Below are 25,637 nucleotides of genomic sequence, written 5' to 3' on the forward strand. Positions count from 1 at the left end.
CTCTAATACAAACACAGCTTTACAGGTGTCATGAGTCTAAGTTGACTACCGATGTTTTTATTTTCTTTTAAGTGAAATATCAGAGCATCATAAAGCAACAAGCAAATCTAGAAACCCTTGGTGCGCCACAAAAAAACATTATGTAATGTGGCAAAAGGGCAACATCTCAAACACTTTTGATCGTTATGTGATTTTAAAAAAAAGTGATATCTCAAGTCCTTGAGGGCAAGTGACCACTAACTTGCAAGTGTTTCTGACCACTAACTTGACATGGCATTTGAACATTTTGATTTCAAATCTGTGTTGAGTGTTTTTATTTAGCCGAGACCAAACATGAGGGCCTAATAATTATATATTTGGGGTGTGTGGCTGTGCCAGGCCTACCTGTTACATCTATTATTTTGGGATTTCACCAGGTCAAAACTCAAGACTTTCATGTTGTCTTTGTATTCTCAAGTCAGGTCAAGTCTTTGGGGTATAGTTAAGTCTCCACTAATCAAGTCTCACAGCAGTCAAGTTCAAATCAAGTCAGGCAAACCAAAGACAGTGGGCTCTTCTGAGAAACCGTAATGGGCATTTTCCCCACAATATTTTGACATTTTGTAGATTTAGACACTTAATTGATTTATTAAAAAACTAAAACTGATTTCATAGTAATGAAGATGATCATTAGTTTCCGCCCTTTTCCAACCATGGGACACCTATGTCAAAAAGGAATCTCAAGAACATTAGACCTTCGATCACCACATTATGAGACACTAAATTATTGCATTAAAAATGACTACACCGTTAGATAAATAACAGCTCTGGCAGTCTCTCAAAAACTGAACATAAAGTGCTTCAGCATAGAAATAAAAGGGGTGTGTGGCGTGTGCATACACTTTATATGAAAAGGGTGTGTTGTAGCTATGCCCCTCCCCATAAATCAGCAGACAAATACAGTCCAGTTTTAGGAGTGCACGCCCACCACATTATGGTGATTTATAATAACAGCTTCCATTTGCAGAGTTTCTGTAAGGGTTTAGGCTGTTACTTTTGTCAATCTTCATGTTCATATTGGCACTTTGTCCTTTAAAAAAAAAAAGGGACAAGAAAATAAACTGCAGTTAACTGTCACAACCTGGAGGTGTCGCAGGTTGAAACGCATTGGCCCTCCATTCATGTTTTTCTTGTTTACACACTTGTTCTCACTGTTTCAAGATCTTGCGCAATAGAAGCAGGTTGTGCAGTGTATCAGGAGGATAACAACACGAGAATCGCATAATTATGAATGGAAATGATCGTAAAAAGCAGAGTGCGTGTGGAAATACCGGATCTGGCAACTGGAAAACTTTCGACAGGAATGAAGGAGGGGTGAGCGGGTCAGAGCTGAGCACCGCCCCGAGCTGAGGGGGTGAACATTGTCATAAGTAGCACTGGGCTGCATTTTTCCTACCTCCTGTGACACACTCTGATAGATGCCACCTGCGTAGTGCGCTCTGCAACATGTTCATCTGGTTCACCGTTGTAGCCGGGCTGGCTATTCTGTCCTTCCCATTCCTCAAAACACTTTTCCCCTACTTGGTCGAGGACTGCGTCTACATCCTGAGCAGCATTAAACTCGGCGCCAGGCTCACCAAATACAAGAAAATCAAGCCCTTTTACAGCATCTTGGACTGCTTCTTAGATAAGGCGAAGAGGCATCCCAGTAAGACCTTTCTGCACTTTGAAGGTCGAGAATATTCTTATGGCGAAGTGGATAAACAGAGCAACAGGGTGGCCAGAGCTCTGCAGGCTGAAGCCCGTCTGAAGGAAGGGGACGCGGTCGCCCTGTTCCTGCCCAACGAGCCCAGTTTCGTGTGGACTTGGCTCGGTTTGGCCAAGCTGGGCTGTCCGGCTGCTCTGCTCAACTTCAACATCAGATCCAAGTCTCTGTTGCACTGTTTTTCCTGCTGCGGGGCCAAAGTGATCATCGCCTCTCCAGGTAAGATCCTGTGAGATATTAAATACATGTGTGAGAGAAAAAGAGCAGGGGGTCTTCAGTTCTCTGTCCTTTTGGTGTCCACCATTATTCCATGAGCATGCTGACTGCTAGTGAAATACGAAGTTCAAAGTACAATTTTCAGACACTGGTACTTGGAGTTTGCCATTTTGTGCAACCAGTTGGTAAAGGGACATTTACTTAAATACTATACTTGTGTACTACTTTGAGGTACATGTACATTACTTAAGTATTTATATATTGCACTGTTTTTATTATTCTCGTTCACTACAATTCAGAGGGAAATATTTTACTCCACTAGATTAGTTTGACAGGTGTAGTTACTGGTTATCTTTCAAATGTAATATTTTGCATGAACATCAGCTTATAAAACACAGTATAGAATAAACCAGTGGTTCCCACACTTTTGGGCTTTTTATTTAAAGAAGCAGTGTCCAGTCCTTTTCATGTCTAAATGTCTGAGTTGTTAGCAATTCCATCGAAGAGAAATTTGTCCTTAACTTCTCAGATGGTTTCATTTAAAGAACATGGTGCTTCACTATCAGGGCTGGAGTGACCTGCTTAGGGGCCATAATATGGACTTTTGCCCTTATGACGCCGGTTCCTCCCACTTTTCTGTGCATCATTTATGTACACATTCACCTTCAGGAGCCCTTACAGTGAACCTGGGCCCGGGGAGGGTTGCCCAATGCCCATGTTGCCTGGATTGGTGATCCAACCCTGGTTGCAGTAGATTAAACTACTCAATACTACTAAAAGTAGTTATTTAGCATCACTTAAACCAGCTACAACATTAAAACCACCACTAGATTACAACACAAACAAACAAAGCTGCATTTTAATTTTCAGATCAAATATCAGGCCACATATTGCTAGCAAGTATAGGTTAGTGGGGGTGAATAAATCTTACCACTGATTAAAGGTGGTTAATGATTAGTATGGTTTAGCCTGCACTAAAGGAGGCAAAATGAACAAGATAAAAAGTTATATACATGTTCACTGTGTTATTTTGTGTTCTAGGAAACTAACATTTAATGTATTTTTGTTGTATCATTTCACTTCTCAAACATTTACACATGAGAAGCATGAACCACAATATCTTGATAGGAAAATTTCATCGAAGTATTATTGTTTCGCAGCGTAATTATTATATAGAAAGACAACAACTGATCATATTGAATCATCTCCTGGTCCTAAACTCCACATGATAAAAAGGATTAATTCCAACTTGTTTCAGTCTGTCTTAGATAACAGTTAACACAATAAAATATGTTTTAATTCTTATCTGTTGTGTCGATTCTAACTAAACTCTGTTTTGAAAGAAGAATAATTTTAGGAGTCATATGGCGTCATTATCCAACAGTTTCCCCAGCAAATGTTGGATGAGGAACAAAGTTTTAACAACTTCTTTTCTGACATGGTGTCAATGTGCTGTACCATTACTCCTGAGTTTTTGAGGAAACACTGCAGAATGAAAACATGTTTTTCTATACTAATTTTGAAGCTTCACTACTGAGTAATGCATACATTTGGCCTGGACTGGCTGCACCATGTGCTCGTATACTGGTGAGGTAACATGACACAGGGCCTACATGTGCTGCATTGCTCAACAGAGGGCTCTGACATGTTGTACAGAGCTGAATGCTTTTCTATACTTGCAGAGCTGCAGGATGCTGTGGAGGAGGTTTTACCAACGCTGAGAGAGCAGGGTATCAGTGTGTACCTCCTGTCAGAGGCCTGCAGCGTCCAGGGCATCAAGACTTTGTCTGACAAGATCTCCCAGGCCTCAGATCAGCCGCTGTCCCGGGACCTCAGAGCCAACGTCAACATCAGGAGCACTGCTCTGTACATCTACACGTCAGGCACCACAGGTACACCGGGAAACTGAAACTGAAACTGACAAAGTGAAAGTCTACACTCATAGCCGTGGAAAATACACTCAGTTGTTTATTAGGTACAACTAGCAAAAACTAATACAGTCTATTACAACAGTCCTGCAATAAATTCTACCTTCATGAAGGTTAGGACTGGTCAATAAAACAATAACAAATGGTCAATAAATATTCAATACATGTTTGATTTTATTCACTTAAATCATACATGACATAGGATGTAATTTTCTTATTGAGATGTTTATTTTGCTGAATCAAAAATGACAAACAATTTCTTAACAATTTTTCTCATAGATATTTGTTGACAAAGATTTTATCATAAGTGTTTTGAATGTTCCACCTCATATTTGTGAAGTGATCCACTGTTTGGCCTCAAGTGTTGACCATAAAGAAGAGTTTAAACCACAATTAACCATCAAGTTTCTTCAACTTTCACTCAGGAGCAAAAATCAGCCTTCAAGCTGGAAAGAAATAGCGATTCGATACTTGACACACTTTCGATTTCTCTTCTCAGCCTACTCAATGGGAGCGGACACTCTGCTTATGAACATCACGGTTCTGTGAAGTGTTCATACTATATGTGAAATAGTAAGATTGTCAGATGTTTTAACTAGCTTTTCTATTGTTTTGACATAACGATAAATACTTGCAGGTTAGGAAAAAGGCACTGCAGAGTTGTGTGAGAATTCTGTGTGGGACGTCCCACAAGCAACCCCTTTCATAGTACACAAATATTAGAGCAGCTTTAAAGGGAGTATGCCTGTTAGAACATATGTCTATGAATGGACCGCAGAGTGGATCTTATTGCAGAGAGTGGGTTGAGAAGTCTCTGTTTTGAAACCCCCTTTTCCTTTAAAAACTGCATGTATCTAATACTAACCTGCTGTATTAAAGAAACTGAGTTGATTTATTATTCTTTGACCTTTTGAAGGTTTGCCTAAAGCAGCCGTTGTCACTCATGAGAGGGTTTGGGCCGCCTCCTTTATCCAGGCAATAAGTGGTGTCACAGCAGAGGACATCTTCTACATCAATCTGCCTCTCTATCACAGTGCAGGCCTCCTCATCGGGATGGCCGGAGCCATCGAGAGAGGTAATATCTCTTAATTGTTTCATGAGTATAAGAACAAAAGCATTTACACACCTGGTTTGGGCACTTAAGAATTTAATATATACGTTCACAGTAAGATAAAGGCTGTGTTATATGATGTTAAATGCAGGTTTAACCGTTTTTCTGAGAAGAAAGTTCTCTGCCTCTCAGTTCTGGGCCGACTGCAGGAAGTATAATGTGACAGTGATGCAGTACATTGGTGAAACGATGCGTTACCTCTGCAACACGCCCAAGGTAAAAGGAATCTTGATCAACTAATGAACTAATTAAATTAATGAAATATTGTTCTGATGGAAGATGTAAAGCGTTGCATGCCTCTGTTTTATGTGTGAGTCAACTTCATTCTATGTAGAAAGACAATGAGAAGAACCACAGAGTGAGGATTGCCATCGGTAACGGAGTCCGAACTGACATTTGGTCTGAGTTTCTGAATCGGTTCGGGGACATTAAAGTCAGAGAGTTGTACGCTGCCACAGAAGGAAACATCGGCTTCATCAATTACACGTCCAAGATTGGTGCAGTGGGTCGAGTCAATTTAGTCCACAAGGTGAGCAGAGGAACATGCACGGTATTTTAAGCCACACTAGCAGCACTCCTCTAGGGTTGGCAAGGATCCGTCAGTCATTCCACCACTTTGTTCCAGACTGAAATATCTTTAATTATTGGATACAAATAACATTGGTGATCCTCTGCCTTTTGCTCTACCGCCAGCATGAGGTTGGCATTTTTGTTTTTATATGAAATGTTTCACAACTATTGGATGGATTACCTTGGAATTTGGTAAATTCATGTTTCCCCTCAAGATGAGTTGTAATTATTTTTGATTCTTCAAATTTCCTCCACCATCCGGTCCAATTTTTAGTTTGTCCAAAACTTTGGTTTATGACCAGATAATACCCACATAACTAATGACATTCAAGTCCGCTGCAGCTGTGCTTTGTGTTTTGTACTTCCTAGCAAATGTTAACATGCTAATACGCTAAATTAAGATGGTGAACATGGTACACATTACATAGTATTGTCATTTGAGCATATAGCTCAAATCCGGGCTCTAAGTACAGACTCACAGAGCTGCTGGCATGACTGTAGATTAGTCTTGTTAAATCAGCAAAGCTAAACTCAGCTCAAAAGTAGGCTGTTAAGCGTATTCACAAACAATACACATTTTAATGTTTTCTGTCTTCTCTCCAGTTTTTCTTCCCCTACACTTTGATCAAGTTTGACATTGAGAAAGAGGAGCCTGTCAGGAACTCTGAGGGTCTGTGCATCAAGGCAGCCAGAGGTGAGTCAATATTACAGGTGGAAACTTGTCGGCTTGTCTGTCGGACAAAACAAGCAACCTCAAGACGTGGGTCTATGGGGAAATTGTGATGGACACGTCATGTGTCTTTTTGTCAGGCGAGACGGGACTTTTGGTGGGAAGGATCACTCAGAGGTCTCCCTTTGTTGGGTACGCTGGCAACCAACAACAGACTGAGAAGAAGAGGCTTCGTGACGTATTGAAAAAGGGTGACCTGTACTTCAACACTGGAGATTTGCTTCGGTTTGATCACGACAACTTTGTGTACTTTCAAGATCGAGTTGGCGACACTTTCAGGCAAGTGGTGACTCATTTTGTGTTGACCTGTCAGTTCTGTTGTTTTAATTTTAGATTAAATCAATATTTTATGCTTTTCTGACATCAGTAACAGAAGAATATGTAGATGTGAACTACTAGTTTTATGATGGTGAGTTTGGCTTTATTAAAAGAGTACAGAGCTGAGATTTAACCTGCTGAGACACCAAATGAGAGAGAACTTTTGTCCTTTTGTTCAGGTGTTTCAGTATGAATGGATCAGATTAAGACAGCGGACATTCTCTAGAAATTCAAAGCGGCAAATGATCTTATTTTCAGATTATAAAATAGTTATAGTTAAACTTCATAATTTCAATTTTGGATTAACTGATACATGATATGCTCAGTTCTTTGCAAACACATCTGTCTAACTTTGGTGCTAGTCAGTGTGTTAAGGGGGATGATGTGTTGCATAAGATTTCCGTTTGACTTTTATGTGTTTGTATGTTACAGATGGAAAGGAGAGAACGTTGCCACGTCGGAGGTTGCTGACATTCTCACAATGGCTCATTGCATTTTAGAGGCAAACGTCTATGGTGTTAAAGTTGAAGGTAGGAACACTGATGTCAGAAATGGTCCTGCCTAAATGTTAAACCACATTTTACAGATTTTACAGTAAGGATGCGGACGATGAACGCAAAAACTGCATTCTGTGCTTTTTAATATTTTCTATATGTATATAATTGAATTGTCTGATCAGGTCATGAGGGGCGAATCGGCATGGCAGCTGTCATTTTAAAAGAAGGACAAGATTTTGACTGTTCTGGCACCTACAAGCAGATTGTCAACTACCTCCCAGCTTACGCGAGACCCCGATTCATCAGGATCCAGGTGAAAAAGAAAACAAAAAAAAACAACGTGCTCTGCCCTTCTGTTACTTCATGCACCTGCAGCATTGTGGCACTCAGGTGTCAGGTGGAACATGGAACTGAGCATTATTGTCCCCCTCACTCTCAGCATTTAAGCTGTACAAGCATTAGCAAGTGATTTACAGACTTTCTTGCCCTGGATTTGCACTTCAGGCATCAGGATTGTTGGGGCTGCCTGAAAAAGGTCCCCAAAATACAGATAATTCTCTGACAATCAATCAAAGATCATGCCGTAAAAGACGGAGGTCTTTGTTGTAAAGACAGAAATCAAATATTTGAGTTTAAAAGTTCACATTTTTATATAACATATAGCATATAATTTATCAAAAAGTATCATGTCTCTATCAAGGAAATTATAGGTAATTATTGGGTTGGTGCATTGTAAAGCAGCATTTGATAGCTTTGTTTGCATACCCCCATTATGGAAAGCATGATAACCAATTTAATCATTGATAAATGATACACACTTATATAAATGACCGAAATAACATTTATATTACTTTTAAATACTTTTCTTTTTTTGTTGAAGAACCTTTGACTTCATTGTGTCACCCCACTTCCAAAACTGCACACATGTTGATACTGACTCAGTACCTTAAATGAGGATATCTGCTGATATAGATTACTGATCTGATAGCAGTGCTCTTCGCTTCCCAAATTTAAAACCTTACAGCTCACTGTGTGGAACTGACTCGGATTATTTTATATAAATTAACATGAGGCCATTGAGGGATTGCTGTGGCATTTAAAAACTGAGTCAGCTGCCTGAAAGTGACTGATTAAATGCACTGTAGTGGAAAGAATTTAAAAGGCCACTATTAAAGAAAATAATGTTGTTCCGTGATGGTGCAGCCCTAGTGTGTTGTTCTGTTTCTAAAAGTTGAGCATAGCATTAGTTCAGACAGGCACCACAATCAAGCTCAGCTCACAATCCCAGTCACATCAGCTGACAGCTCAGCTGATTCCCCTCTTCTCCCCAGCTCCTCCTTTCAGGCTCTAAAATTATGCATGTCATTTTTGTTGTATTGATGCCTGTTTTGTTTTGTACCCTGGGGGAGGGGGTGTCTTTCCTGCTGCTCTCTCTGCCTCAGGCTTTGCATGTCTGCACATGGATGGGCAGGGAGGTGTGCTCTCCTAACTGAGCTTAAGTTGGCCAAAAGTGATTTCTAAAAATTCACTCTGTGTTTTGTAGCCCTGCTTGGAGATGACGGGGACATTCAAGATGAAGAAAGTGAAGTTGGTGGAGGAGGGATTCAGCCCAGCTCACATCAAAGATCCTTTATACTTTTTAGATCCTGAGAAAAAGACCTACGTTCCCCTGACTGAGGAGATTTACAGAGCAATCACTTCTAGGGAAATAAAACTCTAACACAGAAACTTATAGTAGTCAGTGTTGAAGTAGCAGCGCATTCATGGACCTTTTTAACAGTCAACTAATCTCAGGGACTCAGACTGACTTTGAAACATTACATAATGATTAAAGAGACCACTTTTTTTATAATTAACAGAACTACTGTGAACCTCTTCAATGTTTGTATTCCATAATGCTGACAGTATGTGATACACAGGTATGTCTTATTTGCACTGGACTGAAGTCACAATGTACAAATCGTTGGGTTTATCAGTGAACCTTTGCACAGATGTTAAGTACATGCAGTCTTATCGGCTTGTGTGCGCTACTAACACATACTGTTAGACTACAGCTATAGTGACAGAGTGTTTGGGTGCTGTTGCCCTAGTAGGCTCCATAATGTGCTCTTGTTACAGCAACCTTCTGACTGGTGGGGTGAATGGCACAGCAGAACCTTTGACATAAAATTATACTGACTTAGTCACACGCTGAGTCACATGACAAATGTTGCAAAATGTCGAAACCTAGGAAATCAGCTGGTTTCAGTAAACCAAATAAGATAGACATGTCTTATTGTAATGTCACTTGGATGTTTGACTTTCACTGTGCAGAATGATGTATGAGCAGAGTTTGACGCCAGAAGGCTGTTTTCATCTTCATTTGCTGACAATGTTTTTTCTGTGCTAATCTTAAATCTCAGTTAAACACGTGTAAGTACGAACATGATTTTGTGAGGTCCAGTATGCAACTTACACATGCGATGTGGAAACTTTTAAACCTCCAGCAAACACATACTGAGAATGTGTGAAGTAAGGTATTTTGTATCTAATGACATGAGTATTTTCATATTCAGATTTTAAGATTTAAAGGGAGGAGTAGATGTGACTTAAGAATTTTTAACCAGATGACTGAACTTATATTTTTGTTTCAAAAACCATATCAGACACATTATTTAAAGATTAACTTTATACATTCAGCTGTCAACGATGAAGGTTATAATGTTCAGCCTTTGTTGTTTTAAAGGTGTATTGACTCAACTGTTTGAATTGTATTGCATTATAATAAAAGGTGTTGCTATCATAAAGTCCATCCCATTTATATCAGTGAAGGTAGGCTAAATAACAAACACCTGTCAGCAGGGTACAAAATTAGCACCAGCCAAATGCTGGTAAATATGCAAGAGGCTGGTAGATTTCCTTCATTCACCAGCCAAAGAAACGATGGTATTATTGAGTACTTAACATTCACTAGCCATTAAGTGGGTGGAGAAAATAGTTAATTTTGTACCCTGCCTGTATAAAGCAATTCACTTCAGCAGCACCAGAGACAGCATCCTCCACAATGACTACGGTTGTGCCTCTCTAAAACAACTGATTATAACCTTCACAAAGGGATGATTTATTGCAGGACTGTTGTATTAGACTACTTTAGTTTTAGCTAGTTGTACCTAATAAACTGTTAAGTGAGTGTCTTAAAACATGTCTGGAGGGGATCTTTCAGGAAAATGAATTTATTTCACCCGCGACCCTGTATGCAGGATAAGCGGTTGACGATGGATGGAATTTATTTCAGATTTAATGAAGCCGGTGAACCAGAAAAGGTCGGATTAAGAAAAACCACACTAGGAAATTAATTTGTAAGGAACATAAAGTGCAGTTGTGGTTAGCAAAGCAACAAGATGCATTCCACTGTAAATTTTTAAGACTGTCTGTGCTGGATTTACATTTGTGTATGCAGAGTAATCCACTTCATTTCATGGATTTTACATGTGGAAAAAGTTGGGAAGCAGCTGTGATTGGCAGAAAACTTAAATAAGGCATTGCATCATACTGACAATCCAGTCGGCAACTTGACAACCTACAAAGGAATCCTTTGGGCAGAAAAACAGTCTGGGTGTGTCGGTATGTAAAACATCTGGATGTTTAGATCAACACAGCACACTGATCCGAGGAGCAGTTACTTTAAAAATGAATTTATTTATTAATACAGTGGTATACTTAGAAATGTGTCGCAAAGGAATAACCAAAAGTTGAACCGAAGAAAAATCAAAATAAATAAAAATGTCAGCCACACGGGAAAATAAACTAGTGTTGGGTTGAAGCAGTGTTATCATATCAAAAGAAAATAGTTCTGATGTGCCATATTAAATTGTCTATTAGTACAAAAATACATTTCAGGGCACACAATACAGCATCCAGTATCACAAATAAAGGAAGGGACTACTCTTCACAGCAGACCCCCTCAAGTACATCTTTTAAAATCGTTTAAACCAAGCACTTCTCTATTTTGTAAATAAGAATAAAAAGTTTTCTGACTGTTAAAAATGCCTTAAGTAGTTATGTGTATATGTTGGTAGAAAAGTCGGACTTATTACTGCTTATGTCAATTCCAAGGCTCAGGAGTATAACCGGAATACAAACATAACCAATGTTACCGCTTTCTCTTTTTTAACAAACGTTTTTTCTTTTATACAAAATAACAAAGATGTACAAAAGTTCATTTACAGAGAACCAAGGCCATATACTAGCAATATGTACAGCCACAATTTTAAACATCTTCTAGCTTTTTGTATTTCCTCAGACTTCATATGCATAGCAGTAAAAGAAAGCATACCTTTTCATCAGCCTCAATTATTCTCGTGTGCTAAATCCAAGTTCACTGTTTATGAGAAAATGCAGAGACAACTTTTTCTTCCGTAGTGATCGCTATAACTGAAGGATCCGATGTTTTAAAGTTTCACTGAAAAGTTAATATGCAGATAAGGCATCACTGCTTGCAGTGTACGATGGGATTTTCATGTGTTGAACTTAGTAGTAGCAGGCTTCTGGACCTGAGTCATAGCACATGCATAGATCTCTAGACAGCAGGAGTTTGTAAAATCAAGTCAGTATATTTATCTACGGTAAAACATTGCTACAAAACATCAGTTTTTAAAGAGAGAGCCCCATCAGAACAAACGGGTGTCCCATACTAATACTTAACCGTCATTCTTCAAATTTTTTTCATCTTTATGACACCTACTTCCTCCTTCATGAGTCAGCATTTCTTAAGTCCTCCGAGATCCTTCCCGAGTGAAACGCATGACCACAGAACTCACAAACAAAAGTTTTGCATATAACAACTTTGCTGTTTGTGAGTTTTTTTTTTTCATATATATAATTATTATTTTTTTACAGTACGCAAAAAGTCCCATTGCAATATTAAACGAGTTTCCAAAATTATCCTTTTTCTTGCACAGCTCTGACCTTTTACAAAATTAGCTAAAAATGTCAAAACGAGATTATTCAGTCTGTGGCACTGGTCATGCATTCCAACTTCAGTTCCTGTTTAAATAACTTGTTTTAATCTTTATTTTTTGCAAGCCTTGAAAGCACCGAAAAAAACTAAAGAAAAAACAAGAGTACAGCCTTGGGGATGCTGGACTCTCCTTGTGTTTTATTTATTTTTTTCTCCTCATTCTTTGAAATTGTGGGCACAGTAAACAACGTTGAGAGTATCAAGTTCATACTTCGTCGAGCATTGTGCACCCCGCTACAGTGGAGGGAGCACGGCAGGGGCAACTGTGGTCCCCTGTTTATCACATTCAGTTAACAGGCCAGCTGTTGCCCTCTTCAGAAGTGGTCAATGAGCACAGACACACAGTTTGCACCCACCAGGTAGTTTGGGTCTCCAGGGAGAGATTTGTTCTGCCAGGTTTTGGGATCACCTGCAGGAAATAGAGACATGACGTCAGCTGCTGGTGCTCCCTTCCTCTTGCAGAAAATGCAGAAAAACAACAATAGATGCTCAAAACACATGCATTCAATCATCAGATGTAATCAAGAAATTGAAGTTAATGTTAATTTAATGAATGTTAATTAGTGATAACCCGATTTATTGGGCCGATTATCTGGCATTGTGAGATAATCGTCATCAGCCAGATGCCTGCGGTTACAAGATAAGCACAGAATGTAGGCAGCCTCATCTTTGAGGCTGCTGTGGAACGATGTTGCCCTTGTGAGTTTGGGCAGTTGCCCTTTAAATATCGGCAATAGAAAAACAGACTGCTAATGTTAACTCAGTTATTTCGTAGATGAATTTATATTCCCCCAAAATAGCTGGAATCCAGTTCCATACAAAAGGGCATTCCAGACATGTGTCTGATCTGTGTCTCTGCCTGTTCTCATAGAAAGTGTCTAAGTTTTTGGTGGTCAGATGTAAACTAGAGGCTGACAGTGGGATTCCTGGAGGGTGGGAGTCAATTTCCCTTTTCATCACAGTACTGGGGACAGGACAAAAATCAATAATCAATTGGAGGGTGCAGGACGGGAATCATATCAGTTTTTACATATAAATTTGCAGTTTTAATGTAAACTAGAGATGACCAGGGCTGATAAGTCTCACATATCCCCATCCTGTGAAGACAAAGCTCGCAATTTGTAATACCTGTAAGGCCAAAATAAGCAGTGTTACCCCAAACAGACTTGACGTGTGTGTGTGTGTGTGTGTGTGTGTGTGTGTGTGTGTGTGTGTGTGTGTGTGTGTGTGTGTGTGTGTGTGTGTGTGTGTGTGTGTGTAGGGAAAAGCAAGGTGAGCAGATTATAGCAGTTTGTGAGTAAACACTAAAATAAGCTGGAGAATTAAGTAGAATTAATATGGTGAGATAAAAATAACCAACTAGAAGTCAGGTAATGTATTCTATAAATATACCCCCCATGGCTCCACCACAGTTACACTGTCATTCATGGGAAACAGTGTTACATCACGTGTCTTGTGTAACTTACTTAATACTGCAGTATATTTTTAGTTGGACATTATTTATATAAGAAAGCTCTGTCCAGTAGCCTAACCTGGAGCACTTTCTTATTTTGTTGTTTGTGTTTGAGTAAGAGAAGATGCTGTTCCCATTTTGGAGAAAATATAAAGGTTATTTGTTTATGTGTTTTATTATGAACACACAACCCAATGCACCTTAGGAAGAATAGCTAATGCGTATGCTGGTGCTAATGGGAATCCGAATGAAGGCAGGTCAGACCTTTTCAGAAATCATTTATTGGAATCGACCAAGAAAATTATAATCGTTGTTTGCTTTTCAGTCTTGTTTTTTTTAAATCGAGAAGGGGATGGGACGTCTTATTTACGGAGTGTAAATAAGACAGATACAATTACAGAAGTAACTGAATTAACATTCATTAATTGATAATTCAATCACATGCATCACTTTAGCATTAGTTTAGCATGTGTGCACTATAAAATGCTACCCGGTTATCTGACATCTTGACCGTTACCTGTTTATTATGGTGTCTGTACTGTAACCATAATTTTAATCTATTAAGTCAAGATTCTTTATCCATTCATAAATAGAACCGTTTTCTAAAAAACTCAACTAAGTGAGTAAAAATAAACAGCATGACTTCTAAAACTCTATGTTCTGGTGAAAATACTTGACTGGCATATTTCACAATTAGAATTAATGGCAAAGTCATTTAAGGCTGCAACTAATGATTATTTTCATTACAGATTACTCTGTTGATTATTGTCTCAGTTAATTGTTTGAACTATAAAAGGTTAGAAAATACATACTGAAAAAATATTTCTTAAAGCCCAATGTGATGTCTTAAAATTGCTTGTTTTGTCAGATTAACAGTCAAAAACCCAAAGATTACTAGAACATAAGACAAAGAAAAGCAACAGCTTTTCTAGCAACAACTGAAGAGCTGGAACTAAGTAATGTTTGGCATTTCTGCATGAAAAAATACTTAATAACTTAATAATTACTATTAAGTACTATTCTGTGAAGACACTCATATCAATTTATCAACTTAATGTTTCAGCTCCAGTGGTGCAGGTCATATTAAGCATGAAAACAACATACATTTCCAAACAGCACATGCATAAAGAAGGAGAGGGAAATATTGAAAAACAGAAAAACAGACACCAAGAAACTCTCCTCTCTAATCATCAAAGCCAGCCCACAGACCCCAAAAGGACAGAGAGGGGACAGCGTACCCGACGAGGAGTCGGAGGATTTTAGAGCAAAAGACCAACCATCAGGGGTCATAGACGCACAGTGAGGTAAGCGCAGCTCCACCGGCTTCAGGAACTTGAGTCCATGAGGGCCACACATCACCAGTGGACTTAGCAGCGTTTCTCCTGCACAGATAAAAAGATTTAGATTCCACAAATTGAACATGCAGGAATAAATCAGTACTCAGGATTATCTATTACCCAATCAAGAGACAAAATTAGTCTGCTGCCAGCTTTTCATAAGAACTGTTAACTGACCTGCAAGGTTAATTAAATTACCAGACTCCCCAGGTGCTAAATATAACTGCTGGCATGGATGTTATTTAAGAGCAGATTTCTACCTGTGTCGCCACCGTCTGGCCTGTAAATCAGCCATTTATTACCTGTTCTATCTCTTTAGGTCTTTAATACTTTACATAAAGATATGTAGCGTTCTTTGCTTGCTTTTCATTGTGCATCAACTCCAATGTGAAGTATAAACTGCACGTTTAAACAAATCTACAATTAAACTAACAAAAGTTTAGCAGAAACTTTCTCCTGTTGTTGCAAATATTTTTAAAAGGTCACATATGCAGCTAAATCTTAGCTCTAAAAGAAGAAACTGCCTTGTTAACTTTGTCTCTACTTCAGCACTTTTTTCACCTTCTCTCTGACTGTTCCTTGACATTGACATATTTAGGATATAAAGAAACTCCGGGACTGACCTTTCTCCTTGTCGAGTGGGGGTAGGATGCTGTTGTCCCGGCACACCTTGAAGTAGATTTCCTGCTCCACACTCTCTGGGATGGCACCCTGGGGGATGATGATGCTGACACCTGTCTCGATGGAGCTCAGGACCCCTCCGTTACAGTTGAAGATCCCACGGGCAGTAGCCACCACCGTGTGCCCTTCATCCTCATCGTCATCGTCCAGCGTGCTGGGGCTGAGCACAGAAGTCAGCATCATCAGTCAAAATAGTGTGGGCAAAGAATAATGCAAAGAAGAGGACACAAGAACAACCCCCTGTGAACAAACAATTCTCTTTGTCTTTCAGCAGTTCAGTAATTACCATGAGACCCCTCACTGCTGCCGTTGGACGTGAAAATGTATGAGTTTACCTTACAGGGATGGCCTTGGGGATGGCGTTGATGTTATTGTGCTGGTATTTGGGCCTGTTGTCCATAGTGCGTGTGAAGGTGTCCAGGCCACTGTCGTGATCCAGGGGTTGCGGTGATAGCAGAGGCTTCCCACCGCTGTTGCTCACCACACTGGGCTTACTGAGGAGGTCCGTCTTCACCTGTGTGTCGTTGGGCAGCAGGTTGTGATTGAACTTGGGGCTTTCAAACTTGCGCTCGTAGGGCCGGGCTGAGCTGGTGTACGGCTTGGGAACATAGCGGTTATAGCTAGTTGGAGTGGGAGTGCCCAGCGTCTTTGGGGGTGCTGCATCAGTGCCATTGACTGGGGATTTGTCGGGGAGGCGCATCGGAGGCAGATAGCCTCCTGGTGTAGGTTCATCCCTGCTGGCCGGCCTGAGAGCTACCAGCTCAGGTTTAGGATTGGGTGAGCTCAACGGCTCAGGTATGGAGTTACCTGCAAACGTATGAAGACTACAATCACTTAAAGACAGTCTTTGTCAAACTATTAAATCCTTGCACTTGTGTGGATAAGGCTTTCATTTTATTTACAGTTAGCACAATAAAACAGTATAGTTAGACTGACAACATGCCCAAGACGACAAAAGCAATGATTGTTTTGTCTAAGTTCCAATGATATTCAGTTCACAGTGATTATTAGTCAATTACTATTTTGATTTTTTAAGCAAAACAACCCCTTGTCCAAGCTCATTAAATTTGAGAATTTTTTCAGTATTTATTTATCTTATGTGATGGTAAATCTAAAACTATGAGTTTTGTGTTGATGCATGGACATGAAAAGCAACTTGGGATTTAGAAAATTGTGAAGAACAACTAATTGGCAGATTAGCATAATGTGCTGAGAGCTTACCGTCAATGGGGCTGAGCTTGGGCAGTGTGCTAGGTGGAATGCCGGGCGCGGGCGGCCCATACTGTGAGGATGGGCTGATTTGGGGCAGGGGCTCATATCTTTTCTCCACTGGACTCACCTTCTCTACAGACTCGACTCTGCAGGGGGTAGACACAAACAATACCGGTAAAAAAAACAATTCTGATTCTGTAGCTGCTGTGACTTAAGAGCTCATGAATTCTGTACATCAGCCAACACTGCTGGCATGAGGTGTGGTAATAACCTAGTGTACGGGTAGGACAGCTGAGCTGGTTTGGGCAGATCATGGAAGCGGTTGATGCCAGGACTGGGTTGGCCCATGGCCTTGCTGTCGAAGCTACGGCGATCAAAGTAGGACAACTGTTTCCTGTAGTACTCCTCATCCTCATCTGGGTCATAGTGGTTGGAACGCACTACATCGTCCAGGGGTTTAGTATGGGGCTTCTGTGGCTCAGGAGCCCTGCAGAAAAAGCAAAAGTAAACATGTAAAACAGCTGCAGAGATTTAAAGAGCAGGGACAGGGACTGTGGGATTGGCCTAGAGCCTGCAGGACATGGTTTTGGAAGACATCTCATATATGATATTTGAAACAGTGTGCTCATTTGAAGACGAGTCAATGACATGAAATATGCATTTAAATTTGAAGGGTGGATTCTCCCCCGCTCTTCAGCCCTTTGTAGTATCTAAGCTAATGTCTACATGCAATATCGATACTATGTATGAATGTAAAATTAATGCATTTCCAAAACAAAATACAAAGATTACCAAAAAGATATACACATTTCAGCAATCCCAAGATATCCCAGGTAGGGTTAACAGCTCAGGGCGGCAATAAGCTCTCAAAGCAGGGAACAATGAGGTTCCTAATGACCCTACTAACATGCAGAACTGTTAGTTTTGGTTGACACTTTGCAAACCACACCCGAGTATGGCTTGCTTACACAGTGACTTGTGTCCACTAGGTGGAGCTCAAACAACAATATTTTAATTCCAAGACGCCTTTGCAAGGATCTGAGGGTTGTCCTTCACCCACCTACTCTGCAGCCTGCTGTGCTGTAATGAGGTCTACATACCTATAGGTGGACTTCTCCTGCTCCAGGTTGCTTAGGGAATTGGCTTTAAGGACTGGGCCAGGTGTACTCACAGGTTTAGGAACATCTGCAGGCTGAAAAGCAAAGAGAGGGCGTCTTTTCTTGTATCTGATCCAAATTTTTGCTCACATGAATGGATTGCATGCACATACATATCTATGACCTGACATCTCGAAGCAGCTCTACCACCTAAATACAGTCACACCTGTGGCATAAAATGTTTGACCCATTGAGGTGATACCTGTGCACTTCTGTCAGGAACTTACCCTGAGCGCTGACGACTCTCCTTCTTTAGCCCTGTCCATAGAAACAGACCGTTTATTCTCAAACATCTTGACTCTGTTAAGCACCGACTGTGGTTTCATGGCCGGGTCCTCATCCAGGTCTTCCCGGGGCGGAGGTGGGAGGGGTTTGGAGCCTGGAGTGATCGCTGGCTCTCCTGGGGAGGGCAGGGTCTCTGGTTTAGGAGGTGGAATTATGGGTTCAGTGTTCATTATAGGCTCATGCATCCCTGGCTTATAGCCCCGGTTTGGAGGCCCAGGAATGTAGGCGGGCCTCAGACCAGAGTCACCGTAATACTGCTTTGGGGGCTCCGGCGATCGAGGTGAATTAATGGGGAAGCTGTGAGGTTCTGCCTCATAAGGTGAACGGGCATCATAGCCAGCTGGGGGCGGGGGTTCATCATAACGAATGGGCCCAGGTTTACTGTGGCGGGGCCTGCCATCGTAGCCCACTGGTGGGGCCTCATCGTAGCGTGGCTGAGGGGGGCTGTAGTCCCTCCCTGGTGCATCCTCGTAGGGGGACCGGGGGTTGTAGCCCATGGGTTGCTGGTGGCCCGGCTGGTACCCTGTGGGCTGGGAGGAAGAGGTCTGCTGGTCATATGGGGGCCACTGTTCGTCGTAATGAGGCACACGGTTGTCGTAGTGCAGGTGTGAGTCAGTGTTGTGAGGCTTTGGTTCTGTGTAGCCGCCTCCATCGTATCCGTAAGGCGGGTGGTCGTATTCGCGGTATGGCTGTTTGTCCTGATACTGTGGCTGGTGACTGTAGCTCATAGACGGCTTCAGGCCATGGTTGATTCGCACAGGGTCCTCCATGTTGTACAGATCTTTCTTGTACATCTGTGAAGAAACAACACTAAATCAATACATCTATCACACAGTCATCAGTTTGAGTTTTTAACAACCACCATGTTGAAGGACAGAAAGCAGTCTGGGAAAAACTCAACAACAAATTAAGAATAACTACAAGATTGAGTTTAGTACTGGGAAATAGACTGAAACCTTGAGGAATTGAACATGAGTCACATTCACCAAATCATTAGAAAATAAATCCTTTTACCATTTAATTAAACAAATGTCAATTCAAAGTGCAATTACACAAGCAAACCTTTGTCAAGTATTCAAAAACAGTTCTGAATGCCTGTTTGACAAGATGCCTCTCAAGAATGATAATAATCCATGAACACAACTGGGTTTTACACATGAACACATTTTATAAAAAGTGAACTAACAGCAGCAATTTGCACATTTCTGAAAGGCCTCATTTCAAACATATGATGTGTAGCCTGTAGACAGCAAATTTAGTTAGGTTACTTCCTATGGAAGAAGGTTGATATGTTGGCATATACTCAGGACAAAACTACTAAACTGAAGACCCAATGCAGTGTGCTGATGTAAGTGTGTTTTTCCATGGGGAGAATTGCTTGATGGAAATCATTACAGAGAGTACTGTCTGCAGGTTAGCTTTCATCATGCAACCAACATTCAGTTTGCGTCTAATGCAACGTCAAACTACTGGCACTACAACAGACGACACATCTAACACTACGATGCCAATGTAAGTGCTACTATTGTTCTTCTACAGAAGAGAGTTAAAGCTGAAAGGAACCCAAAAAACATTAGGAGCCATGCAAAGGAAGTAAGAGGCAACAGTTAGGGCTGGTTGTGGATGTCTTCACCCTGGTCAAAGACTCAGATGTACCAGTCGTTCTGGTCTCCCAGCCCACTGTGGTGCATGTGGACTACTCTGTCGCACATTTTCTCTGGGAGCCAGAGGCACACAGTGGGCTCAGTGAGTCACACAGTGTGGGCATGTCATGCAGAGAGCGAGTGGAAAGCATGTGCGAGAAGACAGGCAGTTAAAACAGCAGGCTGGGGCCCAGGCCCGGTCCGAGTGGCTGGTGAAACAGCGGGTACCTTTGGTTCTGGACCAGGCGGTCCAGACGGGTGGGATTCATGTGGTGGTGGTGGGGGCTGAATAAGCTCAGGGGCAGAGCTGGGGCTGCTAAGTGAGTCAGCCTGAGGAGCTGCGGCTGCAGCAGGCGGCTCCTCTAGGTGCATACCCTCTAGCTGTACAGGCTGCTCAACAGCAGGGGGCGCTACCACCGTCGGAGGCAACGAGGGCATGGGCAGAGCAGCCTCATCTTGCTGTGAAGTATTGTTAAGAGACATTTATAACACAGCCTGCCAAGGGCACACAAAGTAAAGCTCACCCCAACAGCATGATCTTCTTCCTTACAATCAGTTTTACACCAACCAGAGAATGCACTTGCCAAAATGTGGTTAGTTAGAATAGATAACATACCAGTAGCTTCTAAAACATATTTTTTTACTTAGCAAAGGACATTTAAGCTTAATAAAGGTCAGGACGCAACACTGAACACAAAAGGAGCTATTGCTCTGTTCTGCAGTCATATACTTTTAGCCATACATCCATCTCTGATGGGCACAGCCAGCAGTGGCCTGCATGCAACGCTAGGTATGAACTTTACCTGTTGCGGAACGGCCATCTTGAACCCAGCTGGGTCTATGCGATTGGCTGGATCAGGCTGCACAGGGTGCTGGTATCCAGGGTAACCAGGGGTGTCCTGAATTACAGGAGGGTCTTCTCGCACAGGCTCGGAAGAGCGGGTGATGGCAGGCTCCGTGGGCAGACCCACCTCGTCGTTCAAAGTCTCGTCTAGTTCCTGGTCTGTATAAGCTCCGCCCTCCGTGTCTGTGTCCTCATAGTCAGATGTGTGGCGGCTGTCCGTGCTATACATGGAGTATTCACTACCCGGCGCCGACAGGTAGGACAGACGGTCATCGTGAATATCCAAGTCATCCTCTGTAGTGCCGTCCGCCTGGGCAGAGCAGAGAAATGATCTTTGTGTTGCTTGGTCAGACTAACAGGACTCAAAAGATATTGTTCTATGAAATGTAATGACACAACCTAACAGGCCCGTCTCTCACCTTGCCCTCCGATACCCACACCAACTGGTTCTGCTGTTGCTGGATTGTTTCTTTAAGAGCGCCATACCAGCCGTCATTCATGTTGTTCAAGTTGATGGTGGCTAAGAGAGAATATTTTAGAGTCACAATCACTTCAACAAAAATAAAACATATAAAATAGGATATACATATTTAACACTCTCTGCCCACTCACTGGTGAACAGGTGGTGATTATTCTTCCTCAGTTTGATGGCTCTCTCATAGAGCTTCCTGGCGCTCTTCCTGGACTCTGGACACAGTCTGGTCCTCATGTTCTTCACACCCTGCTTATTATCGGGATTTAGGAAGACTACAATCGGATACCACTGAGCATAATTCAGCCTGTCCACAGCGTTTGGGGTGATGTCCAGCACAGCATGTTTGTCCTTCATGAGATAAAGACAGGAAAGATTAGGGATGAAAAATATACCTGTGACGAAATAACCTAAAAACCTACAATGCATTTTATTTGATGAAAGGAGGCATACTCACTCTGTCAATGATCTGCTTGATGGTGTGAAGACGAATAATTCCTGAACTACGCTGGTCTGTTCCTGCATCTCTCGGTTCACTCTCTGGACACAAGGTTGGAGGGATTTATGTAGAAAACATTTCTGTGTGCTAACAGGATGCGGTCTTCAATATAATGCATACAAACATACTTGCAAGCTCAAAAAGATCTGGCTCTTCTCTGGAGAGTTTTTCTCGAGCAACATCGGCGATGGGCCCAAATATCACCACAGGTCTCAGGAAACCAGCTGAACAACAACACAAAAATATTATCCGACTCAGGACGCAGCTTTCATCTCATGTTGACATATAAGCTAGCAGACATGGTCAGATTCCTCACCTTCTCTCAGTACAACTCTTTCATAAGCTGGAAACTTTGTTTGGACTGGCTGGGAAGAGAGGTCCTCTCTACTCTTCCTCAGGTTCCTCTTCGAGCTGCGAAGACCACGAAATCTCCAGAAGTCAGCCCTGTCACCCCCTGCCGTTTTGGGGAGAGTGTATTGAACGCTGGAGAGCTGCTCCGCTCTGTTGACATTTGGCAGAAAGACAGACAGTTCTTAATATACCCCCAGCTAATGGATACGTTATAAAGTTGGCATAGCCAACATCAACATTGCCAAAACCATAGGACACATGGGACTGATAACGAAAACAAAATGTATCTAAATATGGGACCTGACTGTCTACTGTTGTGACAAACATTTATCCAGCTACTCCCATGTCACCCTTTCTTTGAGATAACCGATGTACGAATCAAGCCAAAGATACATAAGTCTGTCAGTGTGCCGTCACCTGTTTTTGTTGGGGATGATGCCCCTCTCCACCTCTTGGTGGTTCTTGCCGATGCGAATAGCCAGCCAGGAGCCCAGCTTGCCGTTGTAGAGAGTGTCGACCACACGGAACACCTCCCCCTTGTTAAAGCTTAACCCATATGGAGATTCCTTCTCATATTCGAAGTGTGTCCGGATGTAGAAGGAGTCGCCAACATCCGACTCCACGATCCGCCGATAAACTGAACAGGAAAGAGCAGTGACTCATTAACACCGGGCCAATGTGACCAATAGAAATTCATCACTTTCTTCATCTCCTTACTCACTTCACTTACCATCTTTCTTCTTCTGGGCCAGAATGGTGACCTCCTCACCCTTAGGAAGGTCAAGGAGAAACAGCACCGCCTCCTCTCGGATTATGTTTGCAAAATCTACATTATTTACCTGGAATTTGGGAACAGAGGTTACTGCTTTATGCTTTCCATAAAACACCTTTAAGGGCTTTTAAGTTTAAGTTAAAGAGTAGGCGTCATTGTTCTTAGAATACATGACAGAGAGTGTAAATATCTCTGTTAAGATAAAGGTTTACATAGCTCTTCCTGTTCTCAGAATTGCCTGGGTAACTGCAGGTTTTACTGCACTACAAGAACTCAAGCCATTCCTCATTATACTTGGAGAAAGGAAGAAGAGGCACAAACAGCAAGATATATTGCTTTGAGGAAATGGGACAAACACAGTAAGAGGAAACACAGTTTTTGTGTGTGCTCCCTTGGGGCCATTGCTAAGAGACCAACCTGGAGGTACAGGAATTTTGGAGCAGTCAGTGTGTAAAACCATGAATTAAAAAAAAGGCTAAATCTTGTTTTCAGACACTATCAGGTATCCATTGTTAAAAAACAATCCTTTATTATAAAGAAGAAGAGCTCTGAGTTTTGGACATATATCTTTTTGCGATCTCATTTTCAAAACAACTCAATTCATCCAAAGAAGGTTAAAGTCAAGGGCAACTGGACTTGGTTGAAGATACTAGATACTAGAATTTTTAACTTATTTGGATAACTATGACCTGGATGACTGAGAATCTTCACAGACAACTCTTCAATTCAAAAACAACCACTTGATTTCAGCAGTCAGGTTATACATTTGTGTTAAAAGTATCTCACCCTGAGAATTTGGTCGCCTTCCTCCAGGCCCTCCTTAGCAGCTGGGCTATCCTCCAGCACTCCGGCTACGAAGATGCCCACATCATTCCCCCCAGCCAGCCGCAGCCCCACACTCTCCCCCTTCTTGAACTTCACCAGCTTCATACTTGGCCTAAGGGTGGGGAATAAAAGACAAAAGTTGAGCTGATTTTCTTTGACATAACACCATCTGATGACATTTCCCTCTTTCCAGTGCAACTTCCTTTTATGAACAGTTAAGTGACGCTTGGATGCCAGCCAGGTTTCTCTTTTGTTGGGACTAAACAAGTATGTGCCACAAAATACACGTTTCTTAACAGTACTGAAATCTCCAAAATGTCCTGCTTTGTATTTATAACTGAGAGCAGGATGTGCACAAGAGCATTTTGTTAACTGTCAACTGCTGTTCCAAGATGTACTGTTATTATGTGAACTGCGGGTTAAAAATCCCTCCCTTATGGTTATCTCCTCTTTTTTAAATAAAGAGAAATTATGGAGGGGGTTCACAAAAGGTCACATAGTAGTTTTGGTTTTGTAGTTTTTAAGAAGACTTTAATATTTGATGGTATGACATATTATACTATTAAGATTACCGTAGGATGCTATCGTCATGGGCAGCGCTTGGTACAGGGGCATCGGAGGGACTGACTGGCAGGTCTACATCTGGCTGCCCAGGCTGAGCATACACCGGCTTGGGCTCTGAACAAACCACGCGAACAAACTCATGTTATTAATGCAGACAGATCATGAACATGTAAAACTGCACTGAACATGTTTAAAAACAAAGACATACTGCCCTGAAACACTGTCACAACTTAACAAAATTGCAGATGCATATGTTAAACTGAGAACAAGTGCAATGAAAAAAAAAACAACTGTCACGCGCACACACACACACACACACACACACACACACACACAGAGTCCTGAGCAGGGAGGTCAAAAAGAAAGACAGCATGGTGCTGCAGGCTGGAGAGGAACGTCAGACTCGATCAACTCATACGGTTTATTTTCACTTGGCTCCAGGCAAACTCAGCCAGGCTCAGCAGGCGTCTGGATCTAACTTTTTGGTAGTTGTGCTTTTAAAAAGGGCAAAAATTACTGGTTCAAACAAGATTTAATTTTACTATCATTAAGTCATTTAATGTTCTACTGCTTATGATGGACAGGGAAACCCAAGCTAGCATGTGTTCTTTGCTCACAGGTATGAATACAAAGACACAAATTATGGGTGTGCATACATGTCTATGTGTAACCTTATGATTGACAAATAAAATGTCTTGCACAGTGATCTGGTTTAATGGCTGATTGTTATATCACTGACCTGGGAGTGGTGGGAGCTGCTTCTCCTCTCTAGCAATAGCCGACTCCTTCGGTTTGGGCAGAGGAAGTTCCTCTCCTAGCTTCGCTGGTGTTGAAGACGGCTTCGAGATACGTTCGTCGTCACGACTTCTGTGACTGCAGACAAAAATAGATGCTCTTGTACGATTTATCTTTAGAAAAGGAATACATGAGATTATAAATAGTGTATTATGGAGATGTAGAGCTTGGAGGCAACTGGAGAGCTTTAAGTTTACAACATCTTGACTACACGCAACAATACCAAGGCCATACACCACTCAATACAAAGCGTAGACAGTATGAAACATCCTCCTGACTGCAGGGGACACACACACTGGATGAAAAAAGAAAAACACGTGAAAGAAACTGAGTCTGAGGCTGCATCTTGGTCCTGAAGGTCACCACTTTGTCTTTCCACTCTTTTGTGCTCTATTTTTAGAGCAGCTTATCTGAGGTGTCAGAGTGGATACTGTCCTCTATGTGAATTTCACTGTGTGGCTCTGGCTTTAGCCCAGCAAAGGTTTGACTTCGATGCCAGTTTTAAAACAGTTAAGCTGTGATACACTGTGACCCTGGCCAATTACGTGTCAGATAGTTGTAATGACAGAATTTCCCTGCCGATATTCCCGATGTGTTTTAAATGAGAAATCAAAAGGGAACAGAAGTAAGCAAA

At 41.6% G+C, this 25,637-nt stretch overlaps 2 protein-coding genes across 2 annotated transcripts in view; one reads left to right on the plus strand and one right to left on the minus strand.

Annotated features, from left to right (window-relative positions):
• Positions 1-1,387: 1,387 nt before the first annotated feature.
• Positions 1,388-9,900, plus strand: zgc:101540 (hsFATP2a_ACSVL_like domain-containing protein). Its single transcript, XM_046038310.1, has 10 exons — positions 1,388-1,963; positions 3,643-3,852; positions 4,805-4,963; positions 5,091-5,215; positions 5,334-5,528; positions 6,173-6,263; positions 6,380-6,578; positions 7,050-7,147; positions 7,297-7,427; positions 8,658-9,900. Exons 1-10 carry the CDS (start codon positions 1,486-1,488, stop codon positions 8,832-8,834), a joined length of 1,863 nt encoding a protein of 620 aa, XP_045894266.1. The 5' UTR covers positions 1,388-1,485; the 3' UTR covers positions 8,835-9,900.
• Positions 9,901-10,772: 872 nt separating this feature from the next.
• The window catches only part of tjp1b (tight junction protein 1b), a 49,303-nt gene continuing 34,438 nt past the window's right edge, over positions 10,773-25,637 (minus strand). The window contains exons 10-28 of the mRNA XM_046038311.1: positions 24,217-24,322; positions 23,606-23,756; positions 22,778-22,886; positions 22,465-22,684; positions 22,013-22,197; positions 21,825-21,920; positions 21,655-21,737; positions 21,338-21,548; positions 21,145-21,245; positions 20,685-21,035; positions 20,110-20,340; positions 18,181-19,032; positions 17,897-17,988; positions 17,068-17,283; positions 16,806-16,942; positions 15,920-16,391; positions 15,527-15,744; positions 14,805-14,948; positions 10,773-12,522 (exon numbers count right to left, since the gene is read on the minus strand). Of these exons, the coding sequence (XP_045894267.1) occupies positions 12,428-12,522; positions 14,805-14,948; positions 15,527-15,744; positions 15,920-16,391; positions 16,806-16,942; positions 17,068-17,283; positions 17,897-17,988; positions 18,181-19,032; positions 20,110-20,340; positions 20,685-21,035; positions 21,145-21,245; positions 21,338-21,548; positions 21,655-21,737; positions 21,825-21,920; positions 22,013-22,197; positions 22,465-22,684; positions 22,778-22,886; positions 23,606-23,756; positions 24,217-24,322 (4,070 nt within the window). The 3' untranslated portion in view covers positions 10,773-12,427. The remainder of the gene's footprint in view (positions 12,523-14,804; positions 14,949-15,526; positions 15,745-15,919; positions 16,392-16,805; positions 16,943-17,067; positions 17,284-17,896; positions 17,989-18,180; positions 19,033-20,109; positions 20,341-20,684; positions 21,036-21,144; positions 21,246-21,337; positions 21,549-21,654; positions 21,738-21,824; positions 21,921-22,012; positions 22,198-22,464; positions 22,685-22,777; positions 22,887-23,605; positions 23,757-24,216; positions 24,323-25,637) is intronic.

This window comes from Micropterus dolomieu, linkage group LG22 (assembly GCF_021292245.1).
Source record: "Micropterus dolomieu isolate WLL.071019.BEF.003 ecotype Adirondacks linkage group LG22, ASM2129224v1, whole genome shotgun sequence".
In the NCBI taxonomy this organism is placed as follows: Eukaryota; Metazoa; Chordata; class Actinopteri; order Centrarchiformes; family Centrarchidae; genus Micropterus; species Micropterus dolomieu.